At 34.2% G+C, this 27,440-nt stretch overlaps 1 protein-coding gene and 1 long non-coding RNA gene across 3 annotated transcripts in view; one reads left to right on the top strand and one right to left on the bottom strand.

Annotated features, from left to right (window-relative positions):
• LOC109500661 overlaps positions 1–8,206 on the bottom strand; it is a 32,842-nt gene extending 24,636 nt beyond the window's left edge. For both annotated transcript variants that reach the window (XR_006599203.1, XR_002158354.3), the window contains exon 1: positions 8,025–8,206. This is a non-coding gene — a long non-coding RNA (uncharacterized LOC109500661). The remainder of the gene's footprint in view (positions 1–8,024) is intronic.
• Positions 1–27,440, top strand: part of TCF12 (transcription factor 12) — a 379,017-nt gene that overhangs the window by 150,894 nt on the left and 200,683 nt on the right. The window contains 1 exon segment of the mRNA XM_045059253.1: positions 7,626–7,699. Within this exon segment, the coding sequence (XP_044915188.1) occupies positions 7,626–7,699 (74 nt within the window).

The following is a 27,440-nucleotide window of genomic DNA, read 5'->3' as shown; positions in this document are numbered from 1 at the left end:
ATTAATTTAGGCTTAGTTGCTGGAGAACACTTCTCAGGAGGGGACATTTGATCTTAGGATGAATCAGAATTAGAAATTTAATAGGTTAAGGGTTAGATGAAGGAGGATATTCTAGGGCTAGGGAACAATAGGGGTAGAAGATGAATTTGGCATGTTTGGGGAGTGATTAATGTCCTGATGAGGTTGGGGGACCTTGAGGTTTTGAAGGGATATAGTAAGTACTGAAGCTGAAAAGGCAGATTGAGGCCACCTTGAAGAATGCCACCCTCAGGTGTGTGAATGTTAAACCTGAAGCAGCAGAGAGAGGATCACATTTGTGTAGTGAATGGATATGACCCAACTTGTGTTTATGGCAAGTTAAGTGTGCTGGCAGTGTTAACTGTGGATTGAAATGGGAACATAGTAGAAGAACAAGCAATACACAGTACCTGAACCCCAGGGTATTGTGTATGTAAAAAGAACAAATGTGATAGTTGGAAAATTGATGAGGTAGAAATTAATATGAAGAGTGACTAGTTAAGGAAATAGGAAAGAAGAATGTTACCAAGTTAAAGAGAATCATACATTTCTAACTACATTTGTAAATATCCCAACATCATGCTGAATATATGAATCTTTTTGGAACATGTTTTATTTAAAATTCCTTTTATAGCAATGTGTTATAGGCTGTACTATAATGAATACAAAGTGATTTTTCTTAGGACATGTGATGAGGTCATTTCACAGTTGTGATATTTAAGGTCTGTAGTTTCTTTAGCTACCAAGCCTAGTGAGGATTTAATTTCTTTAAAAGTTGTTAGTAATTTTTGCTCTTTGGGAGTAGTCATCTGGTTTATAGAGTCATTTGCAATCTAACTACTTCTCACAGAGTTTTAAAAAAAGTATAGTTATTTAGAAGACTGGTTTTGATTACTGTGTAAAAGTAATGATAAGCTAACAAATAGGGAACCTGGTATAGCCTCACTTTTATTAAACTGATTTTATTATTTCCACTCTATACATTTATTCTTCTGTAAATATTTATTAATACCTACTTGTGTCAGGCATGTTCTAGTTACCAAATGGTTAAAGCTGAACAAAACAAACTACATCCTTATTTTGATGGATTTTTCAATCTGTTGGAAAAAGACAGTAAACATCCACCTATAAGATGACATTTGAACAGAGACCTGAAGGAAATTAAGAGATCATTCAGATATCTGGGTGGGAGCATTTTATGAAGAGGAAAGGGCAAATGGAAAGATCCCAATATGGCCCCTTGCTTTTGCTCAAACACACCAAGCAAAAGCAGGGGCCATGTTGTTGAAACAGATTGATCCAAGAGAAGGAATACTTCGGTAGATTTTGAGCATAGGAGTGACATGATTTGTTTCTAAAGGGTCATTCTAGTTGCTGTGTAAAGAATAGACTGTAGAAGGAAAAGAAGAATAGGGACCCTTTAGGAAACTCTTACGGTAATATATGTCAGAGATGGTTGATGGCTTGAACTGAAATGATCATGTTAAATATAGTGAGTTACAGACTTTGGAAATGTGTAATGTCAATCTAATGGGATTGTACTATTGAGAGACCTTTTGCTGAGAGTCCTCCAGAGTGTGAGAGAGACAATCAGGCCTGTTTTTAAGAGTTGACTGCCTAAGTGCCTCTATGGAGGAAAACAACTGACAATGTTGTTTAGATATAGGGCTTTGGTATTTGTATTGGAGAGGAGGAGTACAGGTTTCCCCCACTCTCCAAAAGTTCACTTTATGCCACTTTGCTTTTACTAAAGACCTACGTTTGTACCTGTTTTTGGTAATTGAAAGAAATTGGAAGAGGATATTTGCTTTTACAAATGGTAATTGCTTGTTTACTTTTTGCCATTTCAACTTACAAAAGTCTTTTTGTAGGACATTTTATAAGAATGTTCTACTTTCAGATAGCAAGAGAAACAAAATACCAGGTCACCAGATAGCTCCCAAGGTAGTACAACATACCTGCTTGCCCTCTGGAATTTCGTTTCAATCTCTGGCCATCAGGCTGTATCTCTTGTTTGTAAATAGGTAGACTTGCCATTTTCTTTGGATCCTCTACTCTGTTTAAATTAGTGGAATGTCCTGCTGAATTGTATCTTTACAGGGTATTTATTTAGAATGATGTGGTTAATAACATAGTTAAAATAACTGTGTTTGAATGTTATTTTCAAAATTATTCATTTTCTTGGAATTAGTCATGTATTTACTACCTTACTGTAGTGTATTTTGGCACTAGAATATCCCTACTTGTAAATCTTTGTTCTTAATAATACCAAATGGAAATTGTGATTGAACTTTAAAAGGTGACCTGTGATTCCTTTTGCTCTTGTTACTGTTTTTATTTTCTTACCTACTTTTAAAAAGAACTAAATTGTTTCTTTTGACTGCTCTAGGTACAGAACCCTAATATTTCATAACTTTAACAAACCTTTATAATCATTGTTACATACTTCATATGAGGCACTGTGTCTTAAATTCTCTTAAATACACTTACAATTTTAATATTATCATAGCTTTTCCATTTTGTTTTTGTTGATGTTTAGTCTAACAGCAAAGGTGTGCTATTATATTCTAATTGATCCTATTTCACAATGAATTTCGAGAAAAACACATTGGTAGATTTATTTCATGAGAATCTAAAATCATACAATAGAAATGGTGATGAGTTTTACTTGTGTTTTGTTTTACAATTGATGGCAACCTTGGAGTGTTATCTAAACAAGTGTCATTACTCCACAAATAAAATTGAGTGAAACTATTGAAGAGATACATTCATAGCTTTAGTTATTTGACATAGTCATCTCCAATCAGATTTCTTTCATCAAATCATTTATTGAATCACCTTACAGCAGATGGCAATCCTGCAATCTACATTATCTTTCCCTTATTTATAACAGGGTTGGGATTTGATATTTTTGAAGTACGTTTTACTTGCTAAGATAAGAAGACTTGATTTCACTGCTCCTAGAGCAGTGTGTGTGTATGTGTGTGTGTGTGTGTGTGTGTGTGTGTGTGTGTGAGAGAGAGAGAGAGAGAGAGAGAGAGAGAGAGAGAGAGAGAGAGAGAAAGATACAGTCTCCTGTGCTCTTCCTTCTAACTTTATATATGGCCCTTTTTCGTAAGGATAGATACTAAGCAAGTGGCTGTAGTGGTTTTTTTTTTTTTCTTACCAGCTTTTCTACAGAGATACCCTTATTCATCTTCACTCCATTCTTAGTATTGTCCCCCTTCTTCCTTTTATTCCTTCTCTGCTCAGTAGACTCTCTACCTACTACTAGAAATATTTTCCCAATTCTAGACCTGTGTGTCACTTTACCCTAGTCTTAGTCTCAGGCAGCAGGTTATTGGTAATAGTGGCAAGTAGGAAAATATGGAACTGCTCAGCAGCTTTTCTCCTCATTCACCCCTTTTACCTCCAGGCAGGGAGGTCTTCGCTGAGCCTCACCAAACCATGAGTATGCTTTATGTACACAAACTCTGTACTGTTTTGGACCCATATGGTGGAGGGCATGGGGAGCGGAATAGATGCTGAGGGTGTAGAAAAATCATTCCCCCTCCCAATCTGTTTTCAGTTTTTCCCTGGTGGTTAAAAACCTAGAGAAATCTATAAGACTCTGTGCTAGGAGAATGAAAGAAGAGATAAGATGAAGTTGTAAGCATAGTTTATGGTTAACTTGAGAGAGCACTTTTGGTCAAAAACTAAAGATGGTAGCAGGAGAGAGGAAGCAGGTGTAGACCAATATCTGAGTTCTTCATAGAAAGAGTAATGTCATATGTTAAACTTTACCAAGAAGTTTACTTGCTCCTTGAAGAATTTTGCTGACATCTCAAAAACTCATTTTTTTTTACCTCTAATTCCTTCTCCAGGGTCCTAGCCTCTTAAAAAATTGCCTTTGTATGTAGTGACTTATGATTTGTTTTTAGTTACTTTTCCTATTAAATGAGAAAGTAGCAAATTGTTTCACTGAATTTACAAGCCATTATTTTTTGATACAAGCTTAAAAAATATGTTCTTTACTAGAAGATATTAAAAAATAGTATGTATACCTTTTAAAATGTGACCTATGGAATCAAAATATATATTGGACTTTAATTGGTTCCATATAAAAAAGCAGGGACTTAAGAGAATCTGTATATAAAGATTAAAAAAGAAAAGAGTCCTTTAGTCTCTATATTAAAATATTGATGAACCCTTTTAATCTTGTTGAATAGAAATAGAATAGTTTATTAGAAAGTTAAGCAAGACTCCCAAGGGTTTCTGCTACTTAGTGATTGTTAAACTTTCTCTTATTTCCACCATTTTAATCTATCAATCGTGGAACTAGCTTCTCTAAAATTGTTAAATTGGAATGCATAGACTAGAAATGGGAAGGAAAGAAAATATATGGCAGTGGTGGTTCAGACATATCTTAATAGAAACGTTTTTCTCCCAATCACTGTATTGCAACTATACTTTATTTTCTTGTTGATAAATTTGATTTTGATCAATTTGTATAAATTTTGATCAGTTTGTACAGTTTTATATTAAGTTTATTTTCTGTGTGTAATTTCTTTTTCTCTGCTTACCTTGGTCTTATGTCTGAGGCTTTGGAAAATTTATTATTCCTGTCATATGTCTGTTTGTACAGCCATTGTCTTCAGCAGAAAGGAGTCATTGATGCTGAAAGATGACTCTTGCCTTTGTCAGTGCCAGCCACGACCTTCTACTCAGAGTCTGGTTATGTTAACAATAAAACTAAAGAGCTCTGAGTTTAAAACCTACCCAGATCCTTGTTATTCTATAGCATCCTTTGAGCCCCCTGCTGTGTCCACTGTCCTTGGTATGTCATACTGTTTAGCTGTTGGCTTACTTAATTACCATCTCATTTAATTAATCTTTACTCTTCTTTTATGCTGTGGAAGTAGTGTCACTTGATGCAATTGAGTATGTGTTTTCACATAATTTTATATCTTTAAAAAATTTTGTCTGAGATGTTTTCTGTAATAGGCACTCACCTTTTTGCATTCTCTTTTACAGAGATATGTAAATAACACATAGGCCTCATATTTATTACTCATTTGATGTAAGATGATTCAGAGTCATAAAAAGAATAAACTATAGTCTGATCATTTTCATTAAGATAGGGTCATCAAAATAAGTTTCTATTCTGTGCTCTTAACTATCACTGTAAGTATGATTCCCCTCTTCTTCTCAGCCCCACCATTCTACTTTTTGTCTCCATGAATTTATACCCGATGTAAGTGGAATTGTACAGTATTTGTCCTTTTTGTGACTAGTTTATTTCACTTAACATATGTCCTCAGGTTCATCCATTTTGTAGCATGTGTAGGAGTTCCCTCCATCTTTAAGGCTGAATAATATTCCATTGTATGTATATGTCACATTTTGTTTATCCATTCATCTGTCAGTGGATACTTGAGTTGCTTCCACCTTCTGGCAATTGTAAATAGTGGAATAGAATATGGGTGTACAAATATTTGAGACTCTGCTTTCAATAGCCAATTTGACTTTGTATTTCACTTTGGCTATATAGTATAAAAAAATGTTAAAAAGACATAGTTGCAAATGAAAAGTATGATTTAAAAAAACTTTTCATAAAATTATTAGCAATTCATAAGTAGTATTTATTTTGTGTGTTAATAATAGCCTTTGTCTTGGATTGGGCCTTATAGGAATTCTGGCTTCTGTTCTGCAGTGTTGATTACAAAGAAAATGCTTGGAATATAGCCTACAGATAACTGGTGATACTGGAGAGATGGTAACGAAGTGTGTTTTTACATGCTATTACCCCAACTTGTAGAATCTTTTTTAAATCTAGAGTTTTAGTAAGAATTATCCAAGCATGAACAAAACACTGTGTATTTTTATTCGTGATCTCTGTGTTTTCAAGGTATCTGGTTCTCTTGAAATTATGCCTTGAGTGTTTTCTGTAGTAGGTATCCATCTTTTCTCTATAGTATTTTTAAAAACTTTTAAAATTATACATCAGTCACTTAATATAGGAAGTACAGATTCATGAAAAGAATAAATTAGAGTCCTACCAGCTGAATTAGTAATTAGTATACTCTGCTTCAAAAACTCACTCCTCCTTGCCTGCTTTTGTCACCTATGGACAATTGGCAGTTCTGTCCCTTCAGCTGGCAATTCTGTCCATGTGAAGTGGCTTGGGAATCCTGGCTGGTTACTGGAAAATTTGTGGTATTTAACTTATCACAGATCACGTTCTCCTCTAAATCACAGAGGATTTTGAAAAAAAATTGTTTTTAAGAAAAAGAAGTTCTAAACTTAGCAGAATGTTGTCTTTGTAGCATCAGGAGTTTTCTCATGCAAGAATGTAAAAAAGGCAACTATTTGTGTTTATTTCATCATAGAAAACTTGGCAAGGGTTGGGAAAGCATAAGCTGTTAGGAGTCAAGGGTAAAAAAAGACTGGTCCTCAGAACAGAAAAGGGAGAGATATCTGGATTGAGAGGTCTCCCGGTCTTTCAGCTTTTTCTAGGGATTGATTGGAAGGTAAAATAATGGAACCAGAGCTTCAGAAGGCACATTAAGGAGCACAATGAACTGATTTTTTGTTAATGGTTACTTATCTTTTTTCACTTTGAGTTTTCCTTTGCAATTTTCATAAGTGTAGACCTACTCATTTAGAATCAGATTTTAGGGGCACCTGGGTGGCTCAGTCCATTAAGCGTCCCACTTTCGGCTCAGGTCGTGATCTCAAGAGTTCGAGCACCACATAAGGTTGATTGCTGTCAGCCCAGAGCCCACCTCAGATCCTCTCTGCCCCTCCCCTGCACACATGCACATGCGCTGTCTCTGTCTCTCTCCAAAATAAGCATGAGTTGTCACATTTTTTATTAGTTTTGATATAACTAACATAGATATGATATGATTTGGTATAGTTTGATTTAGTTTGATATCTTCAGTTAAGAATATCTCATTAGTGCTATGTTAGAAACCAGTTTTATTAACTTGAACAGTTCAACTTGCTTGATTTTTTAAGACTTATCCATAAGAACTAAATTCTCCATACTTTCATGTAGGCAGGACTAAACTATAGAAAGTTTCATTTACGGGGCGCCTGGGTGTCTCAGTCGGTTGAGCGCTCGACTTCGGCTCAGGTCATGATCTCGCGGTCCGTGAGTTTGAGCCCCGCGTCGGGCTCTGTGCTGACAGCACAGAGCCTGGAGCCTGCTTCAGATTCTGTGTCTCCCTCTCTCTCTGACCCTCCCCCGTTCATGCTCTGTCTCTCTCTGTCTCAAAAATAAATAAACGTTAAAAAAAAAAAAAAAAAAGAAAGTTTCATTTACTCTTAGAAGTAGCAGTGGGTACGGACAGAAATGGGAAATCTAGATTATTCCCTATTTTAAAGTCTCCAGAGACATATTTTGGTTCTGAAATTCTCCATTGTATATTGGGCACTGTATGGAGCAGTGACGAAGACCCTCAAGGTAACTTATGCTCTTCAGGTTTCTGAGACAAGAATTGATACACAGCTAGTTCCATGCAAATGCAAATACTACTTGCTGAATTTTATTCTCTGCTATACTATATTTAAAAAAAATCCATCATACTATCCTTCTGGATTTAAATCTTTCACTTTCTTCTCAGGTATGGATGAACGAGGAGGTACGACATCTTGGGGAACAAGTGGTCAACCAAGCCCCTCTTATGACTCATCTAGAGTAAGTTTGTTCATCACCCTTGATTAAAACTATGAAGTACTTTGGCAGAATAAATAAGTTTTTTTGTATATGAACTCTGTTAAGAGAAATGAAGATTACGTATTTACATGGGAGTATCATAGAATACACAGTACCTTCATGGTAGATTTATTTTTTTCCATTTATTGTCATATTTGGGGAGTTTATTTTATCTCTTACAGTGAAGGAAATATTTCTACACCTGGATTACCTATAATACTCTTTACTAGAGTTGGAAGAGTTTAGAATGCTTAACTATTCTCCATACATAAATTTTTCTTTGTGTATTGTTTTCTTCGTGTATTACCTTTGAGAGATGGCACTGACTTTCAGAGTATCAGTTTCCAGTCTTCCCTCTCCCGTTCTTGTTCCAGTAGTCATCAGCTGTTTATATCTGGGACTCTATAGCTCTGTCTCTTGGAAGCATATCAAAACACACATAACAGATGACATTTCTCGGTTGGCAGTTAAGAGAAAATAGGACCAAGCTAACATTCTACACATAGTGAGGTCATAAGATTAGAGCCTCTTTTTAGCAGTAAACAAACAAATCCCCCAAAACTTTAAAATAATGAGACTGAAAGATTAAAAATTAGACCAAAGAGCTGGCAGTAAGTTTAAATTCTGTGTTTCCAGACTCTGCAGTAAATTGCTGAGGTTAAGAGCTACCTTTTCCAAAATGTCATAGTTTGAATAAATAATGAACTATTTACCTCTTAGAATTAACCATTAGAAGATAGACAAGCATAAAATTTATGGATATTTAACCCTAGAAGCATATTAGCATAAGTGGAAGGAAACAGTATGTGATTGGAGTCCATAATCTCCATATGGGTTATGTCATTTTGCATTAAAAAATGCTGAATTAGGGGTGCCTGAGTAGTTCAGTCAGCTAAGCATCGGATTTCAGCTCAGGTCATGATCTCTTGGTCCATGGGTTTGAGCCCTGCGTCAGGCTCTGTGCTGACAGCTCAGAGTCTGGAGCCTGCCTCGGAATCTGTTTCCCTCTCTGCCCCTCCCTTGCTCATGCTGTGTCTCTCTCTGTCTCTCAAAAATACATAAACATTAACAAAATTTTTTTTAATGTTGAGTTAAAATATGTGGTTTGCTATTATATTTGGCTGTAGCCTATGTTTAATTTATTTTAAATACTTTGGGAAAAAATAGGATAGTCACAGAGAATTAAGAATAATTATTAAAGAGACAATTAAACATGGTTTTAGTGTTTCCCTTTTGGGAATCTGTGATGAGAAAGCTGGGTTGTAGTGTAAAGAGTACTGTTGTGGGTATCACAAGACTTGGATTTACTATCCTCTCTCCTGTGTAATCCTTGGTCACCTTATTTTAACCTTGGGGCTAGTTAAACTGATTGTCCAAATATTCTTCTACCTTTAGAAGTTTTTGATTCTTTAAATACCATTGTGAGTAGGAAAGGTAGGTTTCCTGTTTAGATTGTGAAGTATGGATTTTATATAGTGGAGAACAAAATACTATTTATTGGATTATTTTCTTTCAAAGGCTTGAGTTGCTGTGTGATAACTTATTTCTTAAAATGTATTAAATGGTGCCTTTGCACCTTATGTGTACTTTCCTTTTAGACTTTCACTTTTGTTGTACTTGAGTACTAAATAAGATTCTAGGAGAAGAGAACATATTAGTACATCCAAAGTTTTACATATTTCATGATCGTGAAATTAAGTTTGCCTCTAGAGATGGACTTCAAAGTTACTCTTACTTTTCTTTTTGCTATTTGCTATGCTATGTTGAATGTGTATTGTGTGCATTGCAAAGTTAAATTGATTTTATAGTAAATTAGTTTTCTGTTTAAAAACCCAAGATTAATATTTAAATATTCCCAATCTACCATGCAACCGTGTATGTGTGTGTGTGTGTGTGTGTGTGTGTGTGTGTGTGTGTGTATATATATAGTATAAATAGATATATATGCTATATAGATAGCATATATCTATCTATATATACTATATATGTAAAGGATATATATTATATACTTATAATATATATATTTATATACTATATATATAAAGGATATATATATTATATATATAATAGATATATATATTATATATATAAATATATATAATATATATATCCATTATATATATATATAAAGGATATATATATTTATATATATATACTTATATATTTATATATACACTTATATACTTATATATTTATATATATATTTATATATATTCTTATATACTTATATATATACTCATATATACATATACTTATATATATACTTATATACTTATAAGTATATACTTATATATATATATATACTTATACTTATAAGTATATATACTTATATATACTTATATACTTATATATACTTATATACTTATATATACTTATATACTATATATACTTATATATATATACTTATATATTTATATATATATTTATATATATATAGTATATATATATATAAAGGATATATAGTATATATATATAGTATATATATATATACTATATATATATAGTATATATATATAGTATATATATATATACTATATATATACTATATATTTCCTTTATATATATATATACTACCCTTTATTTTTGTTCTCATTGAAATCCATTCTTCCACTAACTTTGCTTCTTCTATCCTGGTCATGATTTTGAACCTAAAATGGTTTATCTAGTTAAGTTATGTTTTATTTATAATTTTGAACAATTTAATTCTCTCCTGAAATCTTTTCACCAAGGAAAGACATTTATGGTTATCTTAGAAGCTGTCTTCAATACACTTTTAATAGGAAGTTTATGAACTTTTTGGGTTTTATCATTAAACTCCACCTACCAAGTTGACTATTTTTTTCATAATCATAAATATAGATATAATTTTGTTAATAAGAGTCTCAGTTTACCAAAATACTTTATTCCACTGAGTATCATAGTCTGTTGAGTTTTTTTAAATTCAGAAGTAAATACTGATATTGGCTAAAAACCAATTTTGATACTTTGTAAAATCATTAACAAGTCAATTTAAACTTTAATGAAATTTGCAAGTATTTTGTAGAAATTCTGCCAGTGAAATGTATTTAGACTTTGCCATATTGTATAAATAATACATTTCCATCACAGCAGGTTGTATCATTTAAAAAATAATTTGATTTTACAATACTGGTAGGAAAAAAATTTATTTTACTTTTTGTAAAGCTTGAAACATAGTAGGCTACAATAAAAAGTATGTAAAAACTGCAGAATGAGTGGTTTGGTGGAGTCATAAAGCATATGCTTATAGTTTAGTTGGATTGAGCTGAGTTCTCCATCCGCCATGCCTCCGCTAAAACTATAAGGGAGAAATAATCATGTTTTGCATTACTGTAAAAACATATTTGGTACATGAACTCTGTTAATAGTTCTCTACTCATGTATCATAACTATGCATTTTATCGTACAAGATTGACTACACAAAATCACGTAGGTTGAACTTAGTATCTATTTAACACCTTTTTAAGGGGAATATTTGCTTTGTACACTTTTTGCCTTATAGGTACTTACTTTAAATCTAACGAAGATGGCATTTTGCTCTAGTAACCTTGATGCCTAAGTGAGCTCTACCAGAGTTGTATGGTTAAGAGGCCACAAACTTCTCAAAAGTGTACTTAGTGTTATACATGTTCTTTCTGACGTAGGAAAAGCCAGCAGAGCTCCTGTCTGCCCATTTTTCCCAAACCCACAAGAAAAGTAGCCTCACAATATATAGGTGATTTACCAAGTTTATGGTTATCAGAACCTGCCGTAGCACATCATTCAATAGAGTATTTTTATTAGGTAGAGACAAAAATAAATGCATGTACCTATTAGTGGTTACAGAAGAAATGGTAGACATGGTCAGTATTCTTAGGAAATGTGAAGATGACACATGTCTGAGACACTCATAAGGAAGTAAGAGCATTTGTGGCATGTACTTCAAACCTCTTCACTTTTGTTAGTCCTGGTTTCTGCATTGTTGACCTGCTCACCTCTGCAGAACAAAACACACAACTGAACAGATAAAAGCATAATCATGATGTGAATAACACTTTCATTTTCAGAAATATGTGAAAAGTGGTGATCGAGGTTAAGGCACCAGAGACTGAAAGGAGTGATTAAGATCTCAAATAGTTTAGATCTGGGCAAGAGGTGTAGTTAATGAGTTTTCTCCCTGCCCTCCCTTAGTTTTTATCCTTTCCTACAAACAAATGTTATCTGTATTTGACATTGCAGCAGGTATAAAAGCCAGAGAATACCATGATTTTTGTTATTTACCACCATGTTAATGATTTATTCTAGTTTTAGATTTTTTCCCCCTCCTCTTTAGAAGGCAGTGGTCAAGAGCACAGAACGGGAGCCAGAGTACCTGGATATGAATCCCAGCTCTGCCACTTACTACCTGTATGATTCTGGACAACTTACTTAAATTCACTTTACCTCAGTTTACTCGTCGGTGAATTGGGGATAATTACTTTATAAGGCTGTCATAAGGATTAAATGTATGTAAAACTATGGTTAAATTAGATAAATCTATTTAAAGTGGTTAGGTCAGTGTCTGGTACATAGTGACTGCTATGTAAGTGTTGAGTTTAATACTATGTATATCAGAATTTATTAACTAGATCTATATGTAATAATTTAAATGAATGAATACATTTGCAGATGTGCTGCATTCTAAGTGTAATGAATAAGAATTACTTGCTGATTCTGTCATGCTTAATATACTTCCTTTAGATTTGTAAAACACATAAAATCAATTTCCTTTCCCCTTCAGTTATCTGTTTCTTTCTTTGGGAAAGGAGAAGTCTTGTGACAAACTTAGATATAAAAGTTTTACTCTGTCCGGTATAATGCTTTTTACATCATGGATTTCTATAAGTATTTGCTGAATACTTGGGGAAGATTGGGGAAGAATTCTTAGATTTACTAGATTAATTGTGTTTGGAGATCGAGGAGAAAAGAATCAAAGTTGATTTATGGTGGTGAATCTCAAAGTCGATGGTGGTGGTATTAATGGTAAATAGGCCTCCTCTCTCCTATGCTTACAAAGTATTATCCTGATTGATGATACTACTTAGTAAAGCATTTAAGATCACCGACTCTGGAGAATTGTATTCTGTGACCTTGGATAAGTTACCAAGGCATTTTGAGCCTCAGAGTTCTCATCTCTAAAATTATGATAATTTTACACATACCTTGTAGGGTTTGAGTAAAGATGAAACCTGATAATAGCTATGAAGTATTTCATTTCATTTATTCAGTAAATGAGAGCTGCTACTACTATAATTATCATCATTATTATCTCCAAATATCTAATATTTCATGTTCATTTTCATGGTCATATTTCCTGATGTACAAATTCCATTTCTAAAATGTTGTGTGATCATTTTAGTTGATGAAAATTCCAAGGGGCCCCTGTCATCTTGGTTTTCCTGCCCTTGTAGCTCTGTTACCCAACTTAGGCCAAGCTTTAAGTACTGAGGTATCATTGGGGTTTGCACCCTGGAGTTATGACAGGGCTCACAGGAAAGGGGAGAAGTCTTCTTGTTGACAGTATTTCCTGAAATACAGAGTTTTTCATTCCTCAGTTTAAAAAGTAAAAGATATCATCCTTTGCACTGCTGGTGGGAATGCAAGCTGGTACAGGCACTCTGAAAAACAGTATGGAGATTCCCCCAAAAATTAAAAATAGAACTACCTTACAACCCAGCAATTTCACTACTAGGTATTTATCCAAAGGATACAGTTGTGCTGTTCAAAGATGCACATGCACCCCTATGTTTTATAGCAGCGCTATCAACAATAGCCAAAGTATGGAAAGAGCCCAGATGTCCATTGACAGATGAATGGATAAAGGAGATGTGTATATGTATATATATGTGTGTATATATATGTATATACACACACACACACACATACATAAAATGGAGTATTACTTGACAATCAAAAAGAATGAAATCTTGCCGTTTGCAACTACATGGATGGAACTAGAAGGTATTATGTTAAGCAAAATTAGCCAGTCAGAGAAAGACAAATATCAGATGCCTTCACTCATATGAGGAATTTAAGATACAAAACAGATGAACGTAAGGGAAGGGAAGCAAAAATAATACAAAAACAAGGAGGAGGACAAAACAGAAGAGACTCTTAAGTACAGAGAACAAACTGAGGGTTGCTGGAGGCGTTGTGGGAAGGGGGATGGGCTAAATGAGTAAGGGGCATTAGGGAAGACACTTGTTGGGATGAGCACTGGGTGTGATACATAGGGGATGAATCCCTGAATCTACTCCTGAAGCCATTATAGCAATATGCTAACTATCTTAGATGTAAATTAATAAATAAGTAAATGAAAAAAAAAAAGTAAAAGAGATCAGTGGTAGGTAACCGCTAATAGTAATTATGTTTATAAGTACCAGCAGTGACCAGCAGTTGGCATTTTAATTTTGTGCATTTTTCAGGTACTGTATAATCTATTGTGGTAGTAATTTGGGGGGAGAGAAGCAATATTCAATTGCATAGAGTTTGAGTGCTTATTTTTCCCAATTGCTAAATTTCTACCATGGTTTTCCCTTCTCTTTATAAATATGGTTTGCAGAGTGAAACAGTTGTGTCTATATTGCTCTTCCTTTCCTTCCCATTTTGCAGCATCCTAGAGTTTCAAAACTAGAAAGTGTGCTAGCTATTTATATCTATTCCTTTTATTTTATAGATGAGGAAACTAAGAGAGTTTGAGATTTGGCCAGGTTGAGATATGTGCTGTTGATTCAAAATACACACAAGATTTGGCTAGACAGTTTGCCTGGTTAATGATAGACTCTGGCCTAGAACTCAGATATACCAAATATTATACAGTTACCTTTTAACTCCCTTACCTTAGTGTTTCTCAAGTCAAAAAAGAACTAACTGTCTTAAATTTTTTGCCATACACCGAATGAAGGGGAGAAGAGAGGAGAAACGTGAAAAGAGGATCTATAATTGATATTTCAAAAGAAGACACGGGACATGATAGAACAAAAAAGAAAGTTTGCTAGCCAGCATAGTATATTGTGAGGTAGACTAGCATAGAATTTAAGTGCTTGAACATTGAAATCAAGTTGTGTGGGTTCTATTTCTGGTGCTTCTTCTTCCTAGTTGTATGACTCTGGGCAAATTATTTCTCTTTGCCTCAAACTTTTTTTCTTTTTCCTTTTTCCTTTGCCCATTGATAGAGGGAGGTGGTACTAATAATAACTACCTTGGTAAAGTTCCGGACTTAGGCCTATTCGTGGAGAAAGGGAAAACCAGTTATGTGGTAATGAGTTGGCTTTAAAATACTAGGTTTAGCAGCTGTTTATGATTCAGCACAAAATAATTTCAGACTTCTAATTAAGAAATAAATAGTATGTTTTGAGATCTTTCATTTTAATACATACTCTGACATCTGTACCTGTTATAATGAGGTAGAATGAAGGTTCATTTTATTAAAAAAACACCAGCAGTGGTCATTTCTCAGACCATTTGTCAGAAATACACATGGATGGCAGCCTGATGATCCAGGTCAGGTAGAAAATGAATATGAGAGTTGCTGTAGCCTTTTAAGGAGTTGCTCTAGTCTTCGAAGACTCATACTCAAAGCCATAGATTGGGTACTTTGGATAAGGGAAACAAAAAAAAGTAAAAATTCAACTGAAATAGACATACAGCTTACAGATTCTGTGGAAACTAAAATGAGTCCATAAGGTTATCCGGATGAGTTTAATGACACCTGTCTAGCTACTCCTGGGCCATTCCCACCTGATGCAGCTAAAGAGATCTTTAATTTTGCTTAGTGTTCTCTTCTTAGCAGGTATTCAGTATCTTTTCATTCATGTGGATGAGCTTGGCAAACAGCCACTATATGGTTTGATGGATAACAAGTTGGAGATAAGACCCTCAGTTCCCCTCATGTGCTATCTATATATAATTCACAGAGGTCATTCTTACCCTAGGAAGGGTTATACTGGCTGCAGTTCTGGGAGAGCCTAAGGTATAGTTCATTTACATTTGACAGTAGAGGCCTTGGGAATATCTAGGGGTGGAGAGAACCTGTAGTTTTCTTCTCCCAGTAGAGCACAGTGGCATGAGAGCTACCCTTGTAAATAAGGATAATGATGTTGCCTCTCTGCTTTTAAGAAACTTGTTCTGGGGCGCCTGGGTGGCGCAGTCTGTTAAGCGTCCGACTTCAGCCAGGTCACGATCTCGCGGTCCGTGAGTTCGAGCCCCACGTCGGGCTCTGGGCTGATGGCTCAGAGCCTGGAGCCTGTTTCCGATTCTGTGTCTCCCTCTCTCTCTGCCCCTCCCCCGTTCATGCTCTCTCTCTCTGTCCCAAAAATAAAATAAAAACGTTGAAAAAAAATTAAAAAAAAAAAAAGAAACTTGTTCTTACTCTGGTCCCCATTTTTAAGATGCTGAGATTTGTGAATGCATTCAGTTTATACATCATTAAAAATGAATAATCTTTTAGTTCATCTTAGAGTTCAGGAGCTATGGTTAGAAATACAGGTCATATTTATCTGAAGAGTTAATTATGAAACTTTAACTCTTTTCAGGCAGCAGTGAAGAAGGATTAGGCAGCAAATAATTATCAAGTTAATTTCACTGATTACTGTGGGATTACAGGAGATGGAGAGATTACTTTGGGTCATCAGGAAAGAGTAAAGGGGAGGTGTTTGAATAGGATATTATAGGACAGACAGTATTTGTATGAATAAGATTAGAAGGAAGACAACTTTCCAGAAATGTGGAATGATGGGACCACAAGTGTAGAAACCTCAAAATTACAAAATTCAGTAAAGAATAAATGATCTTGGAATCATAGGTAAATAGTGTGGTAAGGCAGCTAACTTTTCTGTTCAAGAAATGTAGTGTATCCTTTGGGGAGTAGAGAGCCAATTAAAAATAAATTTTTATGCAGGGAATGACACAACGGGTTTTATAAAGATCAGTATATTGTGGTATGAGGAATGGATCCAAAGTGAAAGAGTAAAGAGTACTAGGATGATCGGGTAAGATGTTATTACATAGACCTATTTGCAATGAAATTAAACTTAGAGTAGGATGATAGGGTCAAGATCACAAAATAATTGAAAATGGAGAGATGTCTCAAAGGAGAAAAAAAAAAAAACTGACACATTTGGTGACTGAGGAAGATTGAAAATCATACAGATTAACTTACCCCGCAGAGTGATGACTCCTGAATTAAACTCCATGTGTTTTATTCAGGCTTTGACAAGTTAGCTGTGGTTGTGTTCTACAACTACCAGATTGTTTGATTTTGATAAATAGTTTCCCTTATAAATGGAAAAAATGTAGCTGTGTGAATAAAATACTTTTTACTCATTGTCCTCCTTTGACAGCTTTGATGGGAAATAAAGTTTAGTGTTACTTTTTCTTGTTTAGAGTAGATATTTTCTCTAGATTATTTACGGTTTGCTAATGTTTTTATTTTTGAAGGGAAAAATGGTGTAGGTTTTATAGCTTCTGCGAGTTCAAATGCAATAATTAGAAAGGACACACAAATTTTGAAATAGTATTTTATGCCTCTTGATCTCAGGTACAAAACAGGAGATGAAGCAGTTAAATAGCAAAGCAAGACAGGAGGGACAGAGAATTAAAGTAAGTGTTTTCTATATATTGCATCTATGTTCCCATTAATCTCTGTTTTGTTATGTAACTGCTCCTTCTGAATGTTCTGAATGTGAAGAAAAACTATGGGTAAGAAAAGGGTGTATTTTAAAGTTAGGTTTAAATAAACCCATGAGGGAAAGTGTTGTTGGTTACTCTTTGTATTCAAAACATACAAGCCTGCCTATAACTTGTAATCTTAGTTCTTAGATAAGGAAAAAATTGGGTTAGGATGATATAAGCTCCTTTAAATCTCTTGCTAGCAGATATTTAAAATGAAAGAAATCACACAGCTATTAGGTTGTCTATTTTTCCATTTCAAGCTAGGCAGATCTTCTGGGTTTTTGTTTTTGTTTTTGTTTTTCTTTCAATTTAGCCATTCTTCCAGGGACAGTGTCCGTTCAGATGCTGTCACATAGCTTTGGAACCAGCCTTTGTCAGTTTCTTACCTCACTGTAAGTTTCACTTAACTTTGCATGCTTATGAAATAGCATTTTTATCAGGACCGATCCTTTACAATTCTCTTTTTTTTTTTAATCTTCTCATTGTTTAGTCTTTAGTGAAAGTCAATACATTAATCTTTGAATATCTCTTATGTCCCTTTTCATAAAATTGTTGAGGTTTTACTTCTGACAGCTTTTTAAAATTATTTTTTATGGACTTACATATTTCTTATTCGTAAGAACAGGATGGAGGATAGATTCTGGCTGAATACCTTTCTAGGTCTACTTAGCCTATCTTAAAAAAAATTTTTTTTGAGTCCACACCCAATGGCTTTGGGCTTGGGCTCAGGACCTTGAGATCAAGAGTCATGCTCTCCACCAACTGAGCCAGCCAGGCACCCCAGCCTATTTTTATTAATAGCAATAATCATAACTAGCATTTATGACAACATTGTTTAAAACCTTTCACATGTTCCCTATTTTAAGTTTTATATCAGCTTTTCAAGAAGGCATTTTAAATCCTGTCCATTTCAGAAGTGAGGAGATTGAAGTTCAGAGAAGGTGGATAAATTACCAGATATTAAACATGACTCTAAATTACTGTCCCTTTCTACCATATCAAGTTGGCAAAGTATAAAAGAGACCCCAAAACAGTTGTTATTTCTCCTTGTCCAGGACTTTAATGAAAGATCCTCTAGAAGTTGTAAGATGATTGTACTGTCATTATTTCTTATAGAAATATTATTTACATTTTATACTTAAAAAAAATATAAGCCACAGAATAAATTAGGTAAATTTGCTTCCTGGTTTCACCACTATATTTGACCTTGGAAAAGATAAGATACTTCATTTCTGAGCCTCGGATTTCTCATCTGCAAAGAGATTTATCTTGTAACAAGTGCATGAAAATTAAATGCAGGAAATTTTATAAATCATAATACCTGGAATTTATTAAGTAGTCTATAAGAGTTCCTCTTTTTACATCCAGTCTTACAAAAAATTATACATCCATTCTGATACAAAACCATGTAGGAATTTTACAAGTCCCAGATGCTCCTTAGGCAGCAGTTTTGAATTCCTGGAGTATGTCTTGAACAAGATGAGGAACTTGTTGCAGGTTTTAAATGACCAACAAGAGGTTCTTATAAGTAAAGTAGATTGTTCACAATATTGAAATGATTGGAAAGGTTTATTGCATTATACATCTTGCTATTTAGAGATGATTGGGGGAAAAATTGGGCAACCCAGATTTGACAGAATGTAGATTCTTCAGTTCCTCAAATTTGTTTGAAAGGATATGTACTTCACAGGATGGTTAATGAGACCTCAGAGAGCTTGTTTATATCAAAAGCTTAGCTTGATCAATTGATGTTAGTTCCTTTTGTGATATACTTTTGTCATATATTCTAATAACATTTTTATTTAGACAATAACAAACTTAGAGTGCTTTGCTTCAGTGTATTGAACTGATGCTTAATCCTTTATACTACCAAATGAAGTAATTATTTTAACGTGGTTTTATATCACAGTCATTGTACTACTTTTTGCATGAAGTAGATAGACCCTCTTCTTGGTGTTTAATGTAAATTATTTAGTGATTAGCAAGAAGGTATCAACTGTTCTGTACCAAATATTTTCTCTGCATCGGTGATACCGTTACATCTCGTTGAGTTTATAGTTTTCTGAGCTCTTGCTCTGTAAATATTATTCTTGATTTCCCACTAACCTTACCTTACTCTCTTAGATCACTTTTAGTATCTTTCTTCCCAATTTGAAATTTTGTAGTCTTCTTCTTTGGGCTTAAACTCTTCTTTCTGTGCTGTTCACATGGAATCCTTTTTTTCTCTTAGTTCTTTCATTTATGCAGCATTTATTGAGATTTTACAATTTTCTGGTCACTGGAATTAGGTAAGCAAAACAAAAATGATCAGTCCATATTATCTGGACAAAAGGAGTGTTCATTCTCTTGAAAAACATCATAATACTATTGAGTGATAAAAGTTATGATAATGATGGCCCAGGGAGAGTAGAAGCAGAGAAATAGAAGCAACGCGTGGTTATGAAACCTCTAGGGCAAATCAATTGAAAATGGAATCTGTTGTAAAATACAAAGAACAAAGGACTTAAGCCTGGAGACTTCTCCCATTAGACAGGCATACTTGGTCAAAAGAGTTACTTATTCTGGACATTAGTTCCTAATATGTAAAGCAAAAATTTTCAACAAGATCATGGTTTCTCAAACTGTGCTTAATAGGATATTAATAAATGTGTAAAAACAGAGCTCCATAGTCCAAATATTTATGTATTATTGGGTTAAACAAAATTGGACTTCTTTGTTGTTAGATTTCTCAGTTTTTAATAAATTATTGCAAGTTATAAATCCTTAAGAAAGGAATAGAATATACTTCTTACAGTTTTTTCCCCACCGTAGAATCTTTCTGTATTACTTACGAATGAAGTTTGACTGCCAGTTAATAGTCTCAAGAAATAGTACATAAGATGACTTGTATGTTCAACCATTCATCTAGAGCTGTGACCCACTGTGACTTCATTTTGTATAAGGTGTGAAGTGAGGGTTGAAAGTGATTTTTTTTTTTTTTTTTTTTTTGCATAAAGCTATCCAGTTTTGGTACCACCATTTGTTGAAAAGATTATCTTCCCCCATTGAATTCTCTTGTTGTCCCTGTTAAAGTCAATTGACCATGTGTGTGAGAATCAATTTCTGAACTCTGTTCTGGTCTACTGATTTTTCAAAATCTTTACACCAGTGCTGTACCATCTTGATTACCGTTCCTTTAAAATAAATCCTCCTATCAGATAGTGTTGTAAGCCCTCCAATCTTGTTATTTGTTTCCAAATTGTTTTATAAATCCTAGGCAGTTTGCATATAAATTGAAAATTTTTAAACCAGTATATCAGTTTCTACAATTTTTTTCTGAGATTTTTATTGGGATTGTGTTGAATTTATAGATCATTTTAAGGAGAATTGATACCTTAACAAAGTAGGGTCTTCTGATCCATGAATATAGCATATCTCTCTCTTTAGTTCTTTAATTTTTTTAAGTAATGTGTTATAGTTTTCAGTGAACACATTTTACATATCTTTAGTTTCTCTTTCATAATTTTTAATGGTATTATAATTCTGTTTCAATCTCTGGGTGTTCATATCTTGCATAAGACTACAATACATTTTTGTATATTGATCTTGTATCCTGCATCTTGGTAAACTCACTAGCTGTGGTAGCTTTTTTTGTACATGCTGGAGGATTTTCTATTTGGATAGTATGTCATCCATGAATAATGAGAGTAACTTTTTCCTTTCCAATCTGGATTTCATTCCTCTTAATGAATTGGTTATGATTTCTGGTACAGTTTTTAATAGAAATAGAGTGGATAGCTTTGCCTTGTCCTTGATGTTGAGTAAACAGTCAGTGTTTCACCATTAAGTATGATGTTAGCTATAAGTTTCATTGATGTGATCTGTTAGATTGATGACATTCCCTTCTATTCCAAATATGTTGAGAGTATTTATCAAAAATGGATTTTGGATTATATGGAGTGTTTTTTCCACATTTGTTGAGAATATCTTGATTGTTAACTCTGGGAATTATAGTAATTACTGTTTTAAATTCTTAATGAACTTTGCATTCCTGAGAGAAATAGCACTGCACTATGATATATTATGCCTTTTACATGTTCCTGAATTCAGTTTGCTAAAATGTTAAGAATTTTTATATACTTTGTAAGTGTTTATTTATTTATTTTGAGAGAAAGAGCTCATGAACAGGCGATGGGCAGAGAGAGAGGGAGAGAGAGAAAAATCTCAAGCAGGCTGCTTGGTGTCAGCACAGAGCCCACTGCGGGGCTTGATCCCATGACCTCGTGACCTGAGCCGAAACGTAGAGTGACACTTAACCACCGAGCCACCCAGGCACCCCAAGAATTTTTATATTTGAGTAATACTGATCTGTAGGATTTTTTTTTTCTTGTACTATCTTTGTCAGAATTTGGTATCATTATAATATTGGCCTCAAAAATGACAGGTATCTTTTGGAGGAATTTGTGTAGCATTGGTATTATTTCTTCTTAAATATTTGGTAGTTAAGATATGTGGGCCCAGAGTTTTCTTTTGGCAATGATTTTTAATTGCAATTTCAATTTTATGAATAAAGGGACTATTTAAGTTACTTATTTTTTCTTCAGTGAGCTTTATTTGTGTATTTTAGAAATACACAAATTGAATTGTGTATTCACAATACACAATTGTTGAATTGTGTTGAATTCAACACAATTAAAGTTGAATTTATAGGCATAAAATTGTTCATAATATTTCTTTGTTATCTTCTAAATATTTGTATTAGTCATCTTTTGATCTATACACAAAGTACCACAAATTTAGTGGCTTAACATAGCACACATTTATTGTCTCAGTTTCTATTCATGACGATTTTGGCATAGCTTAGCTGGGTCCTCTGGTTCAGTCGCTTACAATGCTGTAAGCAAGATATTGGTCAGAACTGGGGTCCCATATGAAAGACCTGTTGGGGAACAATCTGCTTCCAAGCTCATATGTGTTTTGGCAGGCTCAGTTCTTCGATTTGTTGAACTGAAGGTCACAGTTCCCTGTTGGCTCTTGCCTTGAAACTGCCTCCGTAGGTATCTTGCCACCTGGGCCTTATGGCAGCCTAGTTCATTGAAGATAGCAAGGGAGAAGGTCTGCTAGCAAGATAGAAGACACATTATGGAGCCTAATCATAGAAATGACATCACCTCACTTTTGCCACATTCTTTTGGTTAGAAGCAAATCAGTAGGCCAGCTCACACTTCTGGGGAATTGTTTATTTAAGGATGTCAATACTAGAAAACAGAGACCATCTTAGAGTCTTTCTGGCACAATATTTGTAGAATCTGTAGTTAGAATCCCTACTTCACTCCTGATATGGGTAAATTGATTCCTCTTTTTTTTTTTTTTTTTTTTTTTTTGATGAATATGGCTAGAGGCTTATTTTACTGATATTCTCAAAGAACTAGTTTTTTTGTTTCACTGATTTTCTCTGTTGTTTTTCTGTTTTCAATATGTTTGACTTCTATTATTCTTTATTTTGAATTTAATTTGCTCTTTGTTTCTAGTTTCTTAAGGTGTAAGATGAGGTTGTTGATTTGAAGCCTTTTATCTTTTCTAACACATATTTAGTGCTATAAATTTTCCTCTGACTTTGGTGTTACCTGCATCCTACAGTTTTTGCTATGTTGTGTTTTCATTTCATTCAGTTCAAAATACTTCATAATTTTCCTATTAATTTCTTCTTTGGCTCATGGGTTACTTACAAGTGTATTGTTTAATTTTGAAATATTTGGGGATTCTCTAGTGATATTTTTATTATTGATAATTAATTTCATTGTGATCACAGAACATGCAGTAGTCCTTTGTGTAGGTCCATTTTTTAGGTGGTGTTATTTTTCTTACGATTCAAAAACATTTTTAACATTGCTCTTGTGAGGGTCTGGTGCTGATGAAGTTTTTCATTTTCTGTATTTTTGAAATATTCTTATTTATTTATTTATTTATTTATTTATTGCTAGGTATAGAGTTCTGAGTGGAAATATCCCCCTCTTCCCTAACCCCCTCTGCAATCCTAGGATTCACTCTGTTTGTTTCCCCTGTCAGGGGTCAGTATCCTGCGCTGCCCATGTGCAATGTCTCAGAACTGCTGTTTAGTTTTTTGATTGTTTCAAGTGTGAGGGTTAATCTGGTCTCTGTTATTCTATCCTGTTTGGAAGTAGAAGTAGAAATGGAGTTTTCGTCTCGCCTGATCTGATAAGCGCCATGGATTTGCTTTATAAGTGGAAACCCTAGGGCAGCAAATTAAGAGTGAATGGAGAAATGAAGACTGCACTATTATATTTTTCTGCAGAAGACTGAAAGCTGGTTCAGTCAAGAAATCCTTGTAATTTTGACTATATTTGCTATTGTGTAGTTCCTTTCCATACTATCAACTGTCTCCAAATATTTGACTACTGATATTTTGTAATCAGAAGACAAAAATCTGTTCTTTAATAAAATTAAATAACTGCCATCAGCTAGCTGTGTGATGTTAGGCATGCCCCTTGAATTTTCTGAATCTTTTTCGTTTTCCTTTGAAATGAGCCCTTTATTTTATTCAGAGTGTTTACAAGGTTAAAACTATTTTTGTACTATGAAAATACTCTTTGCCATTTCAGTCTTATTCTTTGTACTGTGGAGTTTCCAAATGTACCTGATAATATGCTGATATCTTTGTCCTGAGTTCTTGTGTATTTAATTTCTCAGGTTTGGTTTCTAATATAGTAAATATCACTTGAGTGATAAACAAACATAAACAAAAATTTTTTGGGATTCTCAATATTTTTTTTAATGTGTATTTATTTTTGAGAGACAGAGAGATAGGGAGGAAGGGAGGGAGGGAGGGACAGGCTGAGAGAGGGAGACACAGAATCTGAAGCAGGCTCCAGGCTCTGAGCTGTCAGCACACAGCCTGACATAGGGCTCAAACTCACAAACCTCAGGAGCATGACCTAAGCCAAAGTCAGATGCTTAACCGGCTGAGCCACCCAGGCGTCCCTCAATATTTTTTAAGACAAAATATTTTTATACAACAGGTCCTGAGACTGAAAGGATTCTGAGAATTTGAAAATGGCTTGCCTAATGGAAATTATTCTCTTTTTAAGTGTATACTTTGTTGCCAGATTTCTTGGTACTGGAAATGAAAAATCTAGTGACTAACATGAAGTCATCTGCTGTCATAGTTCCCATGTTTAAATCAGTTCTCTACCATTCTCGGACTCTGAGAAAATTAAATTCTGTAAGACAAAATTTCCTCATTTTTGAGATAGGGAAAATATGATATCTATATAAAGATAGTTTAAATTAATTGATATACTACAAGAAAGCCTTTAACACAATGGTGGCACATAGAATGCATGCAATAAAAGTTAGCTGTGATGAACATGAAGCCACCAGAGTGTGTTTGTTGACATTTGTGTTTTCTAGTTATCAACATGTTTCATTATGCATTAGGGCATTTTTAGCAAATCTTAATGCTATTTCTTCTGCCTGCCTCAGAGTGCTCATTCAGCTTTGATGTTCTCATCTGAAGTTTTGCTGATATATGTTACCATCTTCTATCCTTAGTCAGCCCAGGAGGTTTAACTTGGAAGTTGGCACACTGGCTTGAGCATCATTTAAAATGTTACTGGTCATGCCATCTTGCCCATTAGATTATTAGAGAGTCTGAGAATACTTCTCAAACCTTTGGAAGCTATACTGTGACACACCTTAGGCCCAGGCCTCATGCAAATTACTCAATTTATTAAAATATTTTTAGGTATTGTTTTTCTTTTCTAAATTGTGAACTCCTTGAAGTGAAAGACTTTTATTCATTCTTGTATCCAGGCACCTAGCATATTGTCTGATAAATTATTGGCAGGAATACTTAGGTATGCATATGCATTTTCATACTTTCATATGCACAGTTTAATCTCTTTAATTTTGTAAGTAACTAGATTAAAATGATATGAAAGACAGGTAAAAGAGATAGGCTGTAGGGAAGAGGAAGATGAGAAGGAAGTCTTCCAAGAGCAGGAAAGACAAAAGAAGAGAAGCTCACAGAAGTGTTGACAAACACACTTCATGGCATCTAGGTTAGAGATTGATAGTATATGCTGAAAACATAAGAACTCAAAGCAGAGAGCAGGAAAAAAAAAAGAAAATCAAGTTCAGTTATAGCTGTATAAATAAAATCATCATATTTGATCAAGTAGATGATAATTCATTTTGTGCCACTATTAGTCTTATTATTTAAGTGGTACATCTCAGTCTCTCTTAGGAGGTTTATAAAAAAAAGACTGGTAATACTGTGAACTACTGTTGATTATCAAAGGAATTCTGGTCTTCTGATTTTGTAAGTATCTGAAAAGTTTGTATTATGTGCAAATATGGTTAACTAGTATCATATTTTTGTAAGTATCTGAAAATATAGTAAACCAGTATCAGTTTGGACTGCATGTCTCATTTACAGTATGATTTTACCTTTAAAGAAGTAACTCTTGTTATTTTTACTTTTAATTGTGTATATTAGTATTCTTCTTTAAAGTGTTATTTATTTGTTTATCTATCTATCTATCTATCTATCTATCTATCTATCTATCTATCTATTTATTTTTGTGAGAGAGCATGAACAGGGGAGGGGCAGAGACAAGGAAAAAGAGAATCCCAAGCAGGCTCTGTGCTGTCAGTGCAGAGCCTGACATTGGGTTCAATCCCACAACTGTGAGACCATGATCTGAGTCAAAGTCAAGAGTTGGGCACTTAACTGATAGAGCTACCTAGGTGCCCTGCCAAAAGTATTCTAATAAAGTAATACCACTTAATCTTGCCTTGCCAATTTCATTTAATTGGATAAGTAGAATGTACATACACACATCTGAGTGGAGTTTCCCTCTCATAATGGATCAGATATCTATTTGTGTGGTTGTTTACTAAATGAAGTTGCTGGTTTATGTTTTAATATCATATTGTATGAAGAATACTATCTTTGTATAATAGAATAGCCATGGAGTGAGATGTGTCTCCTGAGAAGCATTCAAAAACCCTTTATGGACAGAACAATAGATTCTACTTCTCATACTTCCTCTAGGGTACATGGTTTTTAGAATAGAGGAAGGGTGAAACTATTTTTGTTACATTAATTTTTTTCTTCTTTTTTAATGAATTCACTTAATTTCATTAAATATGTGATATGAGTGAGCTAAGATATCTGGACACATGAATAGCCACAAAAATCCTGCTTTTAGTGATTTTAAAAAGTTAGTTTGCCCATATTCAAATCTTGTATGTGTTCCTCAAACTGATAAGTGAGTACTCCCCCAGGAGTCATTCCTTAGCAGGATGTTGGAGTTATTCAGAGGCCTTCTGGGTTAGGCAGCTGATGGAGAAGGAGATAGCTTCATTTACTGATATGTAAAACAAAGTCTGCCAAGCATGCAAAAATGAGTGATGGGTCTTCTGTTACAAAAGGACCATGAAAATGGGAGAGGTCATGTATTTAGAGTCTAATTCCATTGATGTTGTCAGCAATAAATGCTAACCAAAAAGAGAAAAGTTTGTTAAATACATCTTTGACATATCATTAACATATTGATGGGAAGCAGTGATTCTAAAGCTGCACATGTGTCCTGTTTACAAATATAACTTTAAAATGCTTTCCTAAACTAAAAAAAATTAGAAGCTTTCTCAAATTTTAGTGCTTTGTCAAATTTAAAAATTCTAAAAGTTAAAAATGAGGAATTTTACAAAAACCAAGAAAAATTTGATGAACTCTTTCACTAACCTACTCATTTAATGTAGAAGTCTCAGGACACCTGGGTGGCTCAGTCAGTTAAGCATCTGACTTCAGCCCAGGTCATGATCTCATGGTTCATGAGTTTGAGCCTTGCATCGGGCTCTGTGCTCCCAGCTTGGAGCCTGCTTTGGATTCATTCTCTCTCTCTCTCTCTCTCTCTCTCTCTCTCTCCCCCCCCCCCCTTTCCCTGCTCAAGTCTGTCTCTTTCTCAAAAATAAATAAACATTTTAAAAAATTTAATATACAAGTCTCTGC

This window comes from Felis catus, chromosome B3, assembly GCF_018350175.1.
Source record: "Felis catus isolate Fca126 chromosome B3, F.catus_Fca126_mat1.0, whole genome shotgun sequence".
Classification (NCBI taxonomy): Eukaryota; Metazoa; Chordata; class Mammalia; order Carnivora; family Felidae; genus Felis; species Felis catus.
This window is presented reverse-complemented; position numbering and strand designations above follow the sequence as displayed.